The following is an 18,212-nucleotide window of genomic DNA, read 5'->3' as shown; positions in this document are numbered from 1 at the left end:
TGTGGCACATTTACAATATGGCTGCCGTTTCCTGTCACCAAGTGTCAGACAGTGCCATTGCCTGCTGTGCTGACAGTGCTCCCGGGTGTGGCCACAGGCACACAGCACAAAGCATGTGTATTCCACACAACAGCACCATTAGCACAGACAGTGTGTACTGAATAGTGCATTCAGTACACACTGTAAGGATATAGGAAATTTACATTGTGTAGGACATCAATGAACTGTGTATAGGGCTCACTAATGCAAACAAGTCTGCTCTGTTTCCACTAATCTGCATATAAGCAATAAATAAAATAAAAAAACACACATTATACTTAATGCTGAAATCATCCATGTTTGCCTCTACAGTATATTACACACACAATTTCCCAGACAGTGGGAGAATAGTTCTACAAAACTAACTATACACATGGACTACTAACAATCTGTGCATTGCTTATATATTACTGTCTAAGCCAGGCATGTCCAAACTATGGTCCTCCAGCAGTTGTGAAACAACAAGTCCCACAGTGGCGTAACTATAAATTTTGCTCCCCCCTGCCATAAAATTTTGCGGCGCCCCCCCCCCATGTAAAAAATACAGTGCACTCCGAAAGAGAGACATGTCATCTCACAAGGACCATACACAATAGTAATCCCATTCCAAATTACACCACACTCAGTAGCACAACAGAACCAGTGGCGTAACTAGCCATTTGGTACCCTGTGCCAGAAAGGGAATTGGCGAGTGCCCCACCATCACACTTAAAAAAGGAGAGAGCGCGCCGAAGGCGCATGGCAAAATGTAGGTGCGATGCTTCATGGGGAAGGGGCGTGGCCATATAAAAATACTAATAACATTGTAATGCCCATTACGCACAGTTACCGACAGCTGCACAACTTATACTGTACATAACAACCACACCAGTTGCCGACAGTAGTAGTATCACAACTTATACATAATGTCCACACCAGTTGCCGACACTAGTAGCGCCGCCTGTACATATGCCCACACAAGTTGCAGACAGTAGTAGTGCTGCCTGTACATTTGTCCACACCAGTTGCTGACACTAGTAGCGCTGATTATACATATGCCCACACCAGTTGCCGACACTAGTAGCGCTGCCTGTACATATGTCCACATCAGTTGCCGACACTAGTAGTACTGATTATACATATGCCCACACCAGTTGCCGACACTAGTAGCGCTGCCTGTACATATGTCCACACCAGTTGCCGACACTAGTAGCGCTGCCTGTTCACAATGTACAAAGATGGAGCGCCTCTCAGCCAGCGCTGGGACTCGCCAGAACACCCCCGCTAGCGAGGCGGCGCTCCATCAGACTGGGACGTGCGAGTGTCCCACACGTACGCGCGTCCCTTTTCCTGGTGGCAGGGGACTTGAACCGGGCAGGTTTAGGGGGGGGGGGGAGCGGAAAGGTGGGATCAGGCGACATGGAGCACCGTAGTAAGGGGACGCATGCGCATCTGGTGCGCGCACGTTCCCTTCCGGCGGCTAGCGGGGGCTGGCGGCTACCAAATCTACCGCCAGCCCCTGTAAGAATGATGGGCACTCCATCTGTATATATATACATACAGATGGAGTGCCCGTAATTCTTGCAGGGGCTGGCGGTAGATTCGCCAGCCGCCAGCCCCCGGAAGGGAACATGTTCCATGCCGCCTGACCCCACCTATACAGTATATATATATATTGTATAGGTGATTAATACTGGTGTAAAAAAAAAACACACCTCTGCTATTAACAAGTTTGTGACTGGGTGGGATGACTAGGACACTTTCTCTCTCCTGCTGGCAGCTGGCTTCTCGGCTCCTCTGGCCTCTCCAGGCTCCAGCGTGTGACGTCACAGTCACACGCATAGGAGCAGCTGAAGCTGAGGCAGGGACCAGCAGACACTGTTGCTTCCCCTGCCTCAGTCTGATTGACACCACAAGGCCGCGCCCCCGGCCACCCGCCCGCCCGCCCACCCATTGGATATTTATCCTGCACTCCCTCCCTCCCATTGGGCAACCCACCCGCCCTTCAAATAATAATTTTTTTTTTTTTATGACAGATCCACTGTCATGGTCGCGCCCGTGCTGACTCGTCTGTGACCAGCGAGCGCACGGGCAGCGGCAGGCGGCAGGCGGCGGTGGGCGGCAGCGGCACAACACACATCCGCATACTGTGTAGTGTGTGCCGGACACTCGCTTGTCCGGCACCCGCTCCCACTGAGTGTAGTGTGACAGACTCTCTGTCTATCACACTCACTTGTCCGGCAACCAGCGCCCTCGCAGCCCCCACTCCCCCAAGCAGCAGCGGGGGCTGCCTTACGCTATCTCCGCCCCTGCAGTCTCATCCTGCTTTGCCACAGTTTTGATATTAGGGAATGCTAAAACTATGGCAAGGCATGCTGGGATGTGTAGTTTCACAACAGCTGGAGGGCCACAGTATGGACTTGCCTGACCTAGGCCAAGTGCAGGCAACCTGTGGCTCTCCAGCTGTTGTGAAACTACAAGTCCCATCATGCCTTGCCACAGTTTTGCTATTAGGGAGTGCTAAATCTGTGGCACGGCATGCTGGGACTTGTAGTTTCATAAATATCTAGAGAGACACCGGTTGTCTACAAAGTGTAGTCTAGACTGTTAGGTTGGCATCACAGTGTATTTGGCTACCAGTGATTTATGGTTGTGTTATGTAAGACACTGAGTGTGAGGGTGCACTTACACTGATAAATGTGCAGGAAGGTCTCTCCTAGCTTACTAGTGAGCAGGGGCTCTGGAAGGTCTCGGAAAAACTGCTTGGTCATGTCCGCCACATCGTACGCACACTGGTTCTCGTAGTTTACATTCTCCGGACAGTTCTCATTCATCTGGCGCAGGGCCTGGATTCGAGACTTTACACCAGACTTTCTGAACAGGCCGACCTGTGGTAAGAATAAACAGCATCCATGAGCACCTCGCAGAGCTTTCCAGTGGGGATCATTTATTCTCCATAAATTGGAGTAGAGACATAAAGGGCCAGATGCACTAATCTTCAAAAGTGATAAAATGGAGAGTGATAAACAACCAACCAATCAGCGCCTACCTGCCATGTCACAGACTGTGTTTGAAAAATGTCAGACAGGAGCTGATTGGCTGGCTGTTTATCACTCTCCATTTAATCACTTTTGAAGCTTAGTGCATCTGGCACAAAAGCAGAACGATTTCCTGCTAAAAGCAAATAAATGCCAACAGGAACAAAACACAAACTATCCCTAAAGTGTTGGGAGAGAGTAGTAATATCCTGTGATGCCTGCTGGGGTCACTCTTGGTGTTTACATAGCTCAGTGTTTCCCAACCTCGGCCCGAAGCACAGTCTTGGTTTTAAGGATTGCCATACTTGAGCACAACTAGCGTATGCATTAATTTCCATTGGTGACAGCCACTGCTGGCTTTGCAGAAGCAAGAAACTCTATAAAAACATGTAGCGACAGTCACAGACTCTTCCATAATCATCTCCCTGAGTAACCCAATGGTGGGGCAGGATGGCTGCAGGAACTGAGATGCAGGCGTCATGTTCTGTGCATTTGAGGTCATAGTTGTAGACTGAGACACACCTCTCTCAACACGCCTGTGTTTTAGTTACAGTTAGGGCGGGATGTACTAAGGGGAAAATGCGGTAAACCCCAGTTTTACCGCATTTTCCTATGTACTATTTCCCGGCCGCACTGATTTCGCCTTTGGGTGGCGATATCCTATAGAAGCCTATGGGCTTCTTTTCGCCGCCCGCCACCTTGCGGCAACCCTGCCACGCCGATCCCCCATTTCCCCCTCAGGCTTACCTTTTTGCAGGTCCTCCTGGACCCTGGAAGGTAAGCCCTTCCTCCCCCTAGCAATGCAGCCGGACATCTTTCCGGCTGCAGGGGGGAGGAGGAGGCGCCAGGACAGCCTGCTTAGCTGTCCCCGGCGTGAAGGCAGTTCAGGCAGCAGGGAGGAGACGGAGACCCCCGCACACCACAGTACAGGTATCGCAGGGGCTCTCCGTTACCGCACCGCGATGCCAGCCGCATATGTTAGTACATATGCGCTGGCATCATGGCGGGCGGGCAGTATTCATGTATACAACCCGCCCTCAGTACCTCAGCTATTCTGACTAAACATCTGTGCTTAATCATGGATATCCTAAAAACCTGGACTATTGGTGTGCCTCGAGGACCATGGTTGGGAACCACTGACATATATAAAAGGATAGAGCAGTTGAGAACAGACCGTCCCACCTGTCATATCTTCTATTAGTGTTTTTTCCAGAGGAAAAAATAAAGTAAACAGCACGACAACTGCTTCTTATATAGAACTTGTATGATATGTACCTCTTTGTAATACCATGAACACATAGAAAGGCCAAAAACAAAGTAAAGGACATGAAATGAGGAAATGGCATGCAATCTCATGGTTACATAAGTCTTTAAAGTTAACAATATTGTTATTATCTATTTATGCCATTCTGTGTTTCCAGAACTTATTAGTTGGATTTTCCAGAGATAAAAGAGTCCGCTGCTTAATGCATATGAATGCGTCAGTGTCTGGAAGCCCTCACAGAGACAGCAGCTACAGTCCAGCTATTTGCCGCTCACAATGATAGGTCTCTGAGGAGTTGAATGCTCTCTCCCAAGACCTCAGATCTAAAATTATATTGTGTGGGAGGACAGTGAGCTAAGAGATCCTTGTTCTAATTGTCCTGAGAGCTACACAAGCTGCATTATGTTATGGCAACACGGAAGCAGGCAGCCTGTCTATAGCAGTGCTTTTCACAAGGACAAAACATGGTTTTAAGGGGATATGGTCGCTAGGTCAACAGTATAAAGATCAACATACATTAGGTGGAGCACTAAAGGTCGACCCACTGAATAGGTCGACAGGCTGTCACAAGCATTAGGTCGACAGTCAAAAGGTCAAATTCAAAAACAGGCGGTATTTCATACTCTACTTTCCACTAGGGCGTGGAGGGAGAATAGAATAATGTGCCGAGGGCAGCGAGGCACCGTGCCCAAAGCAGGGCAAGCGCAGCAAGCACATTTTTCGCTCCCGAATGTTGACATGGTTGACATGGACACTGTCTAACAGTACCGTGTCCGCTCGCCATGCTTCGGGCCCAATGTCTCCCTGCGCTAGACACGATAATATATTCTCCTGCCACGCAATAGTGGATTGCACAAGCCAGCTAAAAAAACAGGTGAATAACTCATGTTGACTTATTGTCTGTCAACCATCCCATTGTCGACCTAATGCGTATGTTGACCTTAGCCAGGTCGACCTATTTTAGGTGTCGACCTAGTGACGGTATCCCTTCCTATGTATCTATACGATGGCTGCAAAGTTAATAAATTAACAATAATTTGGGGCAATGTGACTGTGGGCAAAGTCAAAAACCCATTGCTACCAGTAACAGCACTTTATTTATTGATTTATTTTCCCCTGAGGCTTCATACATAGAAACCCAGCCATACAACATTAAATATAGGGGGGCTGAGGAGGACTGGAATTCCATTGGCCGCTATGTATTAATGATATATGTGCGCAAAGTGCATTTGGCAACCTTTCCCGAGGAGCTGTGCACACAGCACCTGGAATTCCATCCCCCACTTCCCCACGGAACATCCATCTTCACTATTTTCCTCAATAGAGATGCATAGGAAAGCTAGCGGAGATTTGCTTCCATATTGAAGGACAATGTGCCCAGCCAGACATTGGGATGATCCAATGGCGCCAAGCGCCATGAACGGCCACCATAGTCTCCTGTAGTAAACAATGAGTGTAACTGTTGAGCATTTGGAAACAGAACTCTGTATTCTTAGTGTTGTTTGACTAAACATGCAGTAAAGCCATTTTCTGCTTTGTGTAAGCAAAGGGAAACCACTGTACAGTAAATCCTCTTGATTTTCAGTGTTTGCTTTTGCTATGGCCTACTGATAATAATAACACATAGCATTTTTTCATACAGTATATAACTGCCACATATATCCTGGTTTATTTGTACATTCCATTCTGTAAAAAAGAATGTAATCCAGTAATCTCTCTGTGTAGCAGACTGGAGGCTGTTTGGTAACATGTGACCCCCATACCGACCAATCACATTTCAGATTAAGCGAATCTAACGTAAGCTTGACTAATGAAAATTATATATATATATATATATATATATATATATATATGTTGTTATAGCTTACGGTAAATGTGTCCTACGTGCATATTTTTTCAATTAAATAATTCCTTCGTTAATTACTTCCCTAGCTGAGTATGTTAAAACGGGCATGTCATATAAGCAGTTTAGATAACACAACACTATTGTTGTAATAGTAAAATAAGATACATTTTTTGCATAGTCCTCAAATTAAAAGAGTGAAGCTAGGTGATAGATCTGTTTCTGTGACTGGTATGCTGCAGCCATGTTGAGGGGAGGAGATAGCCACCCTTACAGAAAATTGGTCGTGTCAGCCCCATTTCTCGGTGGGCCTAGGTCAGTGGCTGTATCCAGGAAGCAGCTTCACTTGCGCCTGCAGCGTGCAACACAGCGGCCATCTTGGGTAACCTGATAACTAATTATCTAGCCAATGTTCACGCAAATGATCCAATGCTGCGTCTTTAGATGCACAAGCCGATCAGAGAAGCTGGCAGGTGGTTTCTGTTTTCACAAGTCGCCCTCTGAGGCATTAGCATCTAACCGCAAAGCCGATGCATACAAAGTAACTGTGCAATAGCGTCCATCTCTGAATGAGGCCCTTGCCCAAACTTGGATAGCAATGTGCTCCCTAGAGTGCACGGACAGGCGCTACCACGGGTGCTGTGCCAAGAGCTGCCACTTGTTGAAGGGGTAGTCAGCCCCAAAGAAACCAGAGTAAAAAAGAAAAAGAAGTGGCGCTGGTATTGATGAAATAATCGTACAAATATTTAATATCAATTAAAACAACATGACATAAATCAATTACATACAACAATAAGATAAAAGGTGAATCAATAACTGGACCGGAGGCTGAATGGAATGAACCCAATAAATGGTGAATAAAGGTTAGTATCTGGAATGATTTGGGTTGCCCTGTTGGCTAATAGTTACCACTGATGGTGATTATGATCCAGTCCCGAAAGCTGAATAGCAAAATGGTCCTCGAATGGATGCGACTGTGGGGCCACAGTTGGTCAGAAACCCAATTGGTGTAGTAGGGCTGGAAGCTGTTTTGGCCACAGTTGTCTCACGTCGCTAGAGGCTCCAATAATGGGGATGGCATAGAATGGTAGGTGTCCTCAGGGTTGGTGAATTTTAAGACCAACTGCTCAGTAATCTCAGTTCGTTGTGACCAACCTTGATTCCTGCTTAGAAATGTATCCACGTGGTAACAACAATAATACGCCGCAAATGCGGGGTGGTGAAGAAGCGGATATCTCTTAGCGCTGGGGATTCCGAGTGATGAGGTCCAAAAGTGATCAGCTAGTCCTGGTCCAGGCTGTAACCTATTATAGTATTGTCGTTACCACGTGGATACATTTATAAGCAGGAATCAAAGTTGGTCACAACGAACTGAGATTACTGACCAGTTGGTCTTAAAATTCACCAACCCTGAGGACACCTGCCATTCTATGCCATCCCCATTATTGGAGCCTCTAGCGACGTGAGACAACTGTGGCCAAAACAGCTTCCAGCCCTACTACACCAATTGGGTTTCTGACCAACTGTGGCCCCACAGTCGCATCCATTTGAGGACCATTTTGCTATTCAGCTTTCGGGACTGGATCATAATCACCATCAGTGGTAACTATTAGCCAACAGGGCAACCCAAATCATTCCAGATACTTACCTTTATTCACCATTTATTGGGTTCATTCCATTCAGCCTCCGTTCCAGTTATTGATTCACCTTTTATCTTATTGTTGTATGTAATTGATTTATGTCATGTTGTTTTAATTGATATTAAATATTTGTACGATTATTTCATCAATACCAGCGCCACTTCTTTTTCTTTTTTACCTTGCCCAAACTTACCTTTGACCTGCAGTGATGAAACATTGGGGATTCATTTTGTACTGCTTGCACCTCATGTGATCACCAACGTCACTATCACCGCTACACATCTTTTTGATTCTGATTCTTATTTTTTTATATGTATAATGAGGTCATCTTTAGCATTTTGCTGGTACAGTAAGATTAAGTAAAGTCTGTCAAGTGCGAATTTGTGGCCTTGCGAGGATTTAGCCAAATTTTCTTTAGGAATTTCTCTGGAACTTATCACGACTGATAAATATTTGGCAAACATTTACATTTTTCCCCTGACTTTGCCTCCCTAATGACCAAAACACATCCGGGAGATCTGTTTCACAGAGACAACACACACACCCTTCTCAGTACGCAGTCTGCATGGCACCATGTCCTTACCTGATCGAGGCAGTGGTTGCGCAGGAATTGTAATGATTGCTGAATGCTCTGGGGTAATGGCTGTCCCGTTCTCTGCACATGAACCATCAACGGAACACCAAAAACATTTTTATCTTTGTAATCGGGGCCCTTCATCCTTTTCATAAATTTTGGTACAGACCTGAAATTTAAAAATAACCACATACTTTAATGGAAGAAAAATCGATTTTACATACAGCGCTAAGGAACATGAATCTAGCTACTAACATGCGCAGCTTGCTTATTGCACCTACCATGTCCAGCCATGTTTGTTTGACAGGGAGTACTTTTCCATGATGGCAGTCAGTCGGAGCAGCGAGAATTTCTGCAACAGATTGAGTTGGCCTGCGGACTGGTTGCTGATCTGAAGTGATGCCAGGGATCGGCTCAGCTGGTGAGAGATCTGGAAACTCTGCCACCGCAAGCGTCTTTAGGGAACACACATTGCCAATTGTTATCGTCAATATATTTCCATCAAATTAAATACCCAAAGCAGCTATACTTGTACAAGAGGGAACATAAAATAAGCGATGACTTAATTTCCATGTGTGCGCTGGCCTTATTGCATACTTAATATGCGACAGAGGCAAAAGGCTGAAACTCCTCCGATGCAAGCGCTACATAGAATGTACGCACAAAGATGTTCTTGTAATCAGGACAGACGGTATCAGAAAGTGATGGGCTTTTCTGGGTGGTGACTGGGAGGTGACCAGTAATTTAAACATAAAAGGGTCGTGCTAGGTGTCAGTGACAGCGGCTGTGTTCCCCGGTGCACAGCTTCCCCAGAGGCTATGATCAGACATAGAAACTGCACCTGCCATTAGGATGGTCCAAGTGATGATGGAGCACCGATGGTGTCGTGTCAGGAGTCACTGATTGTGTTACAGCGCACAGAGATGGAGAAAGTGGACACCTCATGGCTGACTGGGGCTCTAAAAGAGCCCTGGCATTGTAGCTTCCGCCCCTGTTGAAGGCATATAAAAGGGGCATGGCCATGTCTCATGGGGAAGTTCTGTGGTTTACGGGACGTACAGAGAGTCACCAGAGTGCTGTGAACCACAGGGGTCTGGCCTCTCTGTTGCTAGGCAGCGAGCAGAGCGGCAGGAGGCGGAGCCCTTGCTCGGCCTAGAATTCAGGGGGAGTCAGACCATCGACCCTTCTGGCATTTGCTAGAAGTTCCTGATGGCCAGTTGGCTATGAAGCTACCTTACTAGGTCATGTACTCTAAATTGCAAATCTCTAACTCTTTAGAAGCATTTTAGTCTTCCCAAAGTCTCCCATCACACAGAAGCAGGGATGGTATGTCCAATAATAAATAACGCTCCCTGAAATTACAGTTGCCAGGAGGTTTGTAAGATGGAAAGATATACATTTACCTTTTCAATATTCAAAATGTTACTAGGTATCAAATTCTGACATGGGACCTGCACAAAAAATGTAATCTTTTACCTGTTTGTCCTAGTAAGTGATGCTCCAACTCCTGAGTCTCTTCTCTCTCTTGTGCCCGTTGCATCTGATTCGTTGAGGGATGCAGCATCCCTTTCTACATCACTTGGAGTTGTTCTCCCATCAGATATAGAATTCCCTTCAAAGTCCAATGTCATCGGATTGGGTGAGTGGAAAGTTGATGTTCCAGATTCCCCTACCGATAAATCATCATCTTGCAGCTCAGGCATGACATCCTTTGACCAGTGGTCTACAGACTGCTGGAGTCCATTGATATGTTGCAATACGTCATCTAAATGAGGAAAGAGATCATCTCTCTCCAGGTCCATGAGGTCACCAGTGCTGGCATACAAGTGGGAGCCTGGAACATTGTCATACACACTAAGCCTACTGCCTCTTGGACATCTTGAAGACATAAGTCTTGGTTCTTTTGCGCAGAGGCCCTTTTGCCTGTTAAACGATATGCTTCCACCACGCCAATTTCCAGCTCCATAATTATCATGAGAGAGGCTTTCAACAGATAATGCTTTTGGAAATGTCCCAGGTTTGTGGTCCTTTGGAATATGTACAACCAGATCCTCTTGTGAATGAAATTCATTTTTGTGGTACTGGCTGGGCTTAGCCCGGATCCCAGTCACTGTGAACAGATCAATGTCCTCTAGATACATTCCCCCACGCTTGCTTGATTCGGAAACATCCTCCTCTTTTAGACTTGAAATGCTCTCGTGTATAGTCTTCATTTCCGATTTGGAATCCAAGTTTCCAGTTACCTTAAAGTTCATAGAGGAGTCATTCACTGGTCCATTACCAATTTGAACACAGTTCATTGATTTCATGGATTCCGGCTCCAGTTTTAGGACAGGTTCACTAATTATTAAACCTCCATTTTTCGGAAGGCCTTTCAACTTACCGTGTACTCCTTTGCCTCTAAGTGTCCCCATGCATTTTAAGAGTGTTTTTGCTTTTGTGTGAGTAGTTTTCTCAGACTTGGAATTTGGTTTCCCATCTAGGATATCCTTTTGCCAATATGGCGGTAACAGGCTGATTGAGTTGGAATCAGACACGCACATTGTGTCGCTACACTCGAATGTCTCCCTAGAAGCACTGTTTCCGACATAGGAACATCTGCAGTCACTGCCACCACTACTTCCACTGTGGATAGAACATATCTCCGGCTCGCTCAGATCTGTCAAAACACTTTCACTGCTTGTTGTGTTTTTCATGTCCCCGGATGACCCAAGTCTTTCCGATCTCCTGAAGAGTGTGTCAATGTCATCCACCCGAGACCACCGGCGGCTGAGTCTTTGGAATGTCCATTTGTCACTAATCGCGCAAAGATCTTCTTCATCTGAATCTTCACTCTAAAATATATGACAGAGGTTATCCCTATATTCTATAGTATTTTGATATGCAGTTATATTTATATGTATTTTCATATGTTGCTTAGCATAGTTAGTGGTCCTTTGTTTTTATAGTATGTAAAGCATGGGTCTTCAAACTGTGGCCCTCCAGATGTTGTGAAACTACATGTCCCAATGCATGTTGGAACATGTAGTTTTACAACACCCGGAGGGCCACAGTTTGAAGACCCAAGATAAAGTGATGGCCTTATTCTAGTTCACTTTTAGATGCAAATTCCTTCTCATATGGACAAAACCATGTGCACTGCAGGGGGTCAGATGTAACAGGTGCAGATATAATTAGATTTGGGTGAGTTATTTTGTTTCTGTGCAGGGAAAATAGTGACTTCTTTATTTTTACACTGCAATATAGATCTCACTTTGAAGAAAAACCCCACCCAAATCTAACTCTCTCTGCACATGTTATATCTGCCCCACCTGAAGTGCACATGGTTTTGTCCATCTAAGGACAAGGAATTTGCCTTTAAGAGTGAACTAGAATAAGGCCCAAGGGCAGGGAGCATGATCGCGACATACTTGCCCCTAATATTTTTTATATGTCATCTTTAGGTTAAGGTATGTGGTGATGGATAAGATTTGCTTTTGTTTGTCCACATATATTGTGACCGGCAGCCACCAGAACTGGTTTTGCTTATTATATTGACTATAAATAATTTGAATTGGTCCTAGAGCACCAACACGGGGCACTCCTACAAGTGCCCTGAGGCACCCCAGGGTGCCACGGCACACAGTTTGGGAACCACTGTGCTATACTAATCCTAAGTACTCTAAAGGCCCTCATTTAGGTTGCAGCATCTTAGCATATGTGATACATAACAATGTAAATGCAGGAGGAGGTGCATACCACCTGCTGCCTGCATACCACCTCCTGACTGCATACCACCTGCTGCCTGCATACCACCTGCTGCCTGCATACCACGTCCTGACTGCGTACCACCTCCTGCCTGCATACCACCTCCTGACTGCATACACCTGCTGCCTGCATACCAGGGCCGTTTCTAGAGGCGGACAAGCCGTGCAGCAGCCCGGGGCGCCGCACGGCTTGTCCGTCTCTAATAAACAGCCGGGGCGCCCGGCAGCTCCCTCCAGCGCCGCCTCCCTTCCTCCCCCTCTCGGCTCGCCTCGCTCTCACTGTCCGCCGCCAGCGCCGCTGATTAATTTCCCAGGTGAGGGGAGGGAAGCGCATCGTGCGTCTCTCCTTCCCCTCTCTCACTATGTCACTGGGCTGTCAGCCAATCAGGAGACAGCCCGCGATGTATGAATGTCTGACAGCTCAGTGAAGGGGAAGGAGAGACATGCAATGCGCTCCCCTCCCCTCCCCAAGGAAGATGAAGAAGAGGCAGCAGCAGAGGCGATGGCAGCAGGGGGAGACGCAGAGAGTGAGACAGTGAGTCACTGTATGCTGCTTCCGGCACTGTGGGCCATATTTGGCACTGTGGGGGCATATATCTGTGGGGGCATATAGCTGTGGCACTGTGGGGGCATATATCTGTGGCACTGTGGGGGGGCATATTTGGCACTGTGGGGGCATATATCTGTGGCACTGTGGGGGCATATATCTGTGGCAAAGTGGGGGCATATATCTGTGGCACTGTGGGGGCATATATCTGTGGCACTGTGGGGGCATATATCTGTGGCACTGTGGGGGCATATTTGGCACTGTGGGGGCATATATCTGTGGCACTGTGGGGCATATTTGGCACTGTTGGGGCATAGCTGTCACTGGGGGCATATATGTGTGTCACTGTGTGGGAATAGCTGTCACTGTGGGGGCATATATGTGTGGCGCTGTGGGGGGCATATCCAGCACTGTGGGGGCATATATGTGTGGCACTGTGGGGCATATTTGGCACTGCTGGGGCATAGCTGTCACTGTGAGGGCATATATGTGTGGCGCTGTGGGGGCATATGTGTGGCCTTTGGGGGAATAGCTGTCACTGTGGGGGCATATATGTGTGGCGCTGTAGGAGGCATATCCAGCACTGTGGGGGCATATATGTGTGGCACTGTGGGGGCATATATGTGTGGCACTGTGGGGGCATATTTGGCACTGTGAGGGCATACCTGTGGGGGCATATTTGGCCCTGTGGGGGCATATTTGGCACTGTGGGGGCATATGTGTGGCACTGTGGGGGCATAGCTGTCACTGTGGGGGCATATATGTGTGGCACTGTGGGGGCAAATCTGGCACTGTGGGGGCATATTAGTAAACAGCATCAGTTGTGCGGCAGCGGCTCGTGGGGCATAATGTGTAATGGGCATTACGGTGTGGGGAGTATTGCGTAATTGCCATCCCAGTGTGGGGTGTAATGGGCATCACAGTGTGGGGTCTAATGGGCATCATGGTGTGCGACATAATGTGTAATTTTTATCAAGGTGTGTGGTGTAATATGTAATTGGCATCACAGTGTGCGGCATAATGTGTACTTCTCATCACGGTGTGCGACGTAATGTGTAATTGTCATCACGGTGTGCGGCGTCATGTGTAATTGGCATTATGGATAAATAGTGTATAATGATTTAAGTAGCCTGTCATTGTTTGGCCTTGATCTGTGAGGCGTACTAGGTCACTGTGTGGGCCTTTATATTTTTTATGTCACTGTGTGGCCTTCAGCCCGCCAACTTAAGTGCGGGAGGACAATGACAACTCCTGCCAATGTCTGGTCATGCAGGTCGCAAAAGTGTGATGTAAGGTAATACCCCTTTTACACCGCCGAAAAATCCGGGTCAGCGGCGGGTCAGACCCTGGATCACCGGCGGTGTAAATAGGGTATATCCGTGTCCATTTACACTGGTCCTCTACTCAGTTCCTGACCTGGGTAGAACCCGGATAGGACCCGTGTAAATGCTGGTGTAAATGGTCCCGCTGCGGGTCCATGCACCCGCAGCGGGTCCACAGCGTGCAGCGCTGGGAAGCTGTGCCCAGCTGCTGCGGGAGGGGGGGTCCCTGCACCCGCTGAGGGGAGGGGGGGGGTACCTGTCAGCCTGAGGTCGATGTGCGGCGCCGCCGCTGTCCCCGGGTGCTGGGAGGAGGGGGGTGTCTGCAGCTGCTGAGGGGAGGTGGGGGTACCGGTCAGCCTGAGGGATAATGTGCGCCGCTGCTGTTGTAACTCCCCCGGCAGCCGGTCCCTGCGGCAAATGGACAGTCAGTGTCGGCGGTCCCTCCAGCGCATGGGAACTAGTACTAGTTCCCATGCGCTGGAGGGACCCCCGGCACTGACTGTCCATTCACCGCAGGAACTTTGCGGCTGCGGGGGGAGCACCCGGGGACAGCGGCGGCGGCGCACATCGACCTCAGTCTGACAGGTACCCCTACCTCCCCTCAGCAGCTGCAGACACCCCCCTCCGACCTCAGGCTGACAGGTACCCCCCCAGCCCCTCAGCAGCCGCAGGGCCCCCCTCCTCCCAGCACCCGGGGACAGCTTCCCCCATCTACCCCCTGTTATTTAAGTAGTAGTAATATATATATATATATATATATATATATTATATTTTATACCCCCTTGGCAACGAGCAAGCATTTTTAAGGAAAGGCAGGGCTGACCCAGGTTAAGTGTAAATGGTGCAGACCCAGGTCCGACCCAGGTCTTAGTGCTGTGTAAATGGGGTATAAAGCAGGGTCAGACCCTGGAAACTCCAGCGTTCAAAGACCAGGGTCCGACCAGGGTTTTTGGTGTAAAAGGGGTATAATTGTTTTCCTGCTAGGCCACGCCTTTATATTAAACCACACCCCCTTTTAAATTAAACCACACACCCCTTTTAATTTAAGCCACACCCCCTATTTCGCGCACAATTTCTTCTATTCCCTGCTATGTATTTGGGGGGGTGGCGCATTTTTTTTCCTTCGCCCTGGGAGCTAAATTGTCTAGAAACGGCCCTGCTGCATACCACCTACTGCCTGCATACCACTTCCTGACTGCATACCACCTGCTGCCTGCATACCACCTGCTGCCTGCATACCACCTCCTGACTGCATACCACCTCCTGACTGCATACCACCTCCTGACTGCATACCACCTGCATACCACCTGCTGCCTGCATACCACCTCCTGACTGCATACCACTTGCTGCATACCACCTGCTGCCTGCATATCACCCCCTGACTGCATACCACCTCCTGACTGCATAATACCTGCTGCCTGCATTCCACCTTATGACTGCATACCACCTCCTGACTGCATACCACCTCCTGACTGCATACCACCTGCTGCCTGCATACCACCTCCTGACTGCATACCACCTGCTGCCTGCATACCACCTGCTGCCTGCATACCACCTCCTGACTGCATACCACCTCCTGACTGCATACCACCTCCTGACTGCATACCACCTGCTGCCTGCATACCACCTCCTGACTGCATACCACCTCCTGACTGCATACCACCTGCATACCACCTGCTGCCTGCATACCACCTGCTGCCTGCATACCACCTCCTGACTGCATACCACTTGCTGCATACCACCTGCTGCCTGCATATCACCCCCTGACTGCATACCACCTCCTGACTGCATAATACCTGCTGCCTGCATTCCACCTTATGACTGCATACCACCTCCTGACTGCATATCACCTGCTGCCTGCATACCACCTGCTGCCTGCATACCACCTCCTGACTGCATACCACTTGCTGCATACCACCTGCTGCCTGCATATCACCCCCTGACTGCATACCACCTCCTGACTGCATAATACCTGCTGCCTGCATTCCACCTTATGACTGCATACCACCTCCTGACTGCATACCACCTCCTGACTGCATACCACCTCCTGACTGCATACCACCTGCTGCCTGCATACCACCTCCTGACTGCATACCACCTGCTGCCTGCATACCACCTGCTGCCTGCATACCACCTGCTGCCTGCATACCACCTCCTGACTGCATACCACCTCCTGACTGCATACCACCTCCTGACTGCATACCACCTGCTGCCTGCATACCACCTGCTGCCTGCATACCACCTCCTGACTGCATACCACTTGCTGCATACCACCTGCTGCCTGCATATCACCCCCTGACTGCATACCACCTCTTGACTGCATACCACTTGCTGCATACCACCTGCTGCCTGCATACCACCTGCTGACTGCATACCACCTGCTGACTGCATACCACCTGCTGCCTGCATACCACCTGCTGCCATGTTGACCTATTTCATGTGTCAACCTAAGCCATGTCGACCTTCTGTAGTCAACCTAATATGGGTTGACCCAATGACCCCTATCCCTTAAGTTATTAGGGGTAGGTTTACTAAGATGGGAGTTTTATTGAAGATGGGATGTTGCTCACAGCAACCAATCAGATTTTGTATATTAACTTCTAGAAGGTGCAAAATAAGTAAGAAGTAGAATCTGATTGGTTGTTATGGGCAATATCTCATCTTCAATAGAACTCCCATCTTAGTAAATGTACTAAGTCTGACTGGTCACTGTCACTTATAGCACCTTTTGCACAGTTACATGTGCACCAATTTTAATAAATGTCCCCCCTTGATCCTGTAAACAATGTAGGCCAATGGTCAGCTTAAGCAACTAAGGGCGACATGCACTAAGCCTCGAAAAGTGGTAAAATGGAGAGTGATAAACAGCCAGCCAATCAGCTGCTACCTGTCATTTTTCAAACCCAGCCTGTGACATGGCAGGTAGGAGCTGATTGGTTGGTGGTTTAACATTCTCCATTTTATCACTTTTCAAGCTTAGTACATCTGGCCCTGAGTGATGTACTGACATTATGTTACTCTAGTACATGCTGCGTCTGACAGACAGGAAAGGACACATAAAAATGTAATTTACACTTGTGGCATTTGCTTTAGTAATGATAGTTAATGATTTTTATTCCTCAGTTAAGAACACTGGCGTTAATTAGGAAACAATCTCATCCATTGACAATCCTAATAAACAAAATGAAAGAACCACCACAACAAACACAGCTACAGAGACAACAATGTTCTGCCGGAGACACAATCATCATCCTAGTGAGAATTTCCTGGCAATCAATCTATGACACATACAGTATATGACAATCCAGACTTGGGCTCCCAGACAAAGATCTAGTGCACCCCATACCCAATAATACATTCTTGTACGCTGTGCTGTATGTGCCTATCATGGGACTGAGAATATCTATAATAAATAACATCTGCCCGTACTGATATACAATCATTACAGAGATGCAGAGACGTATTATTGTTCTAGATATAAATTCACTGATGTTATCTGCGCTTTATAAAACAGAATAGATTTGATATCATATATTTGTATTTTGTATCCACTATGACTGTCTTAAGCCCCGTACACAGGGCGACCCATCCTTTGTGCTGAGCGCCAGGCTTAAGCACGATCGCTCAGCACACATCGCGGTGGTTGGCGCGATACTGAGTGATCGTGCTGAGCTTTGGCTATTGTTTATAGGAAAATCCCCGTAATCTAGCAGGAACCGCACATCGCCATCCCTGCAGAGCATATACACGGGGAAAATCTGTCATTGACTCTCAGAATAGAGTTTCTGAAGTGTATTCATCAATGTAGCCATAAGACTGTACTTCTATATTAGACCTACACCCCCTAAATACCACGTGATTCTTTGTCAGATCTCATAGACGATTGCTCATATATTCTTCCAAATAGCTGTAACTTTTACACTAGGTTCAGTAGCCACCTACAGTTTCCCTATTCAAAAACCATGAACACGTAACAGACTCTGCTCTTACCTTCTTCCTTTGGAGGCTGACATCGAGTTTCATGGATGCACACTTGTTCAATGTGTTCAGCCGTCTAGAAGCAAAGACATAGCCATGGATTATTACTTGGCTGATGGAAGACAAGGATCTCTTGCGTTTGCCGCTTCTCCAGACTTCGCGATCCTGGCCTCCCATCTTCTCTGCAGCCTCCCACGCACAATACACAATGCTTAGAGACTGAACAGGAGCCACGTTTCCTT

At 47.7% G+C, this 18,212-nt stretch overlaps 1 protein-coding gene across 5 annotated transcripts in view; it reads right to left on the bottom strand.

Moving 5' to 3' along the window:
- Window positions 1-18,212, bottom strand: part of STARD13 (StAR related lipid transfer domain containing 13) — a 290,895-nt gene that overhangs the window by 6,549 nt on the left and 266,134 nt on the right. For all 5 annotated transcript variants that reach the window (XM_083169803.1, XM_083169805.1, XM_083169807.1 and 2 more), the window contains 5 exons: window positions 17,983-18,046; window positions 9,854-11,211; window positions 8,659-8,832; window positions 8,387-8,546; window positions 2,708-2,906 (listed from right to left, as the gene is read on the bottom strand). In XM_083169803.1, coding sequence (XP_083025929.1) covers window positions 2,708-2,906; window positions 8,387-8,546; window positions 8,659-8,832; window positions 9,854-11,211; window positions 17,983-18,046 — 1,955 coding nt within the window. The remainder of the gene's footprint in view (window positions 1-2,707; window positions 2,907-8,386; window positions 8,547-8,658; window positions 8,833-9,853; window positions 11,212-17,982; window positions 18,047-18,212) is intronic.

Source organism: Crinia signifera, chromosome 2 (assembly GCF_055691185.1).
Source record: "Crinia signifera chromosome 2, ASM5569118v1, whole genome shotgun sequence".
In the NCBI taxonomy this organism is placed as follows: Eukaryota; Metazoa; Chordata; class Amphibia; order Anura; family Myobatrachidae; genus Crinia; species Crinia signifera.
This window is presented reverse-complemented; position numbering and strand designations above follow the sequence as displayed.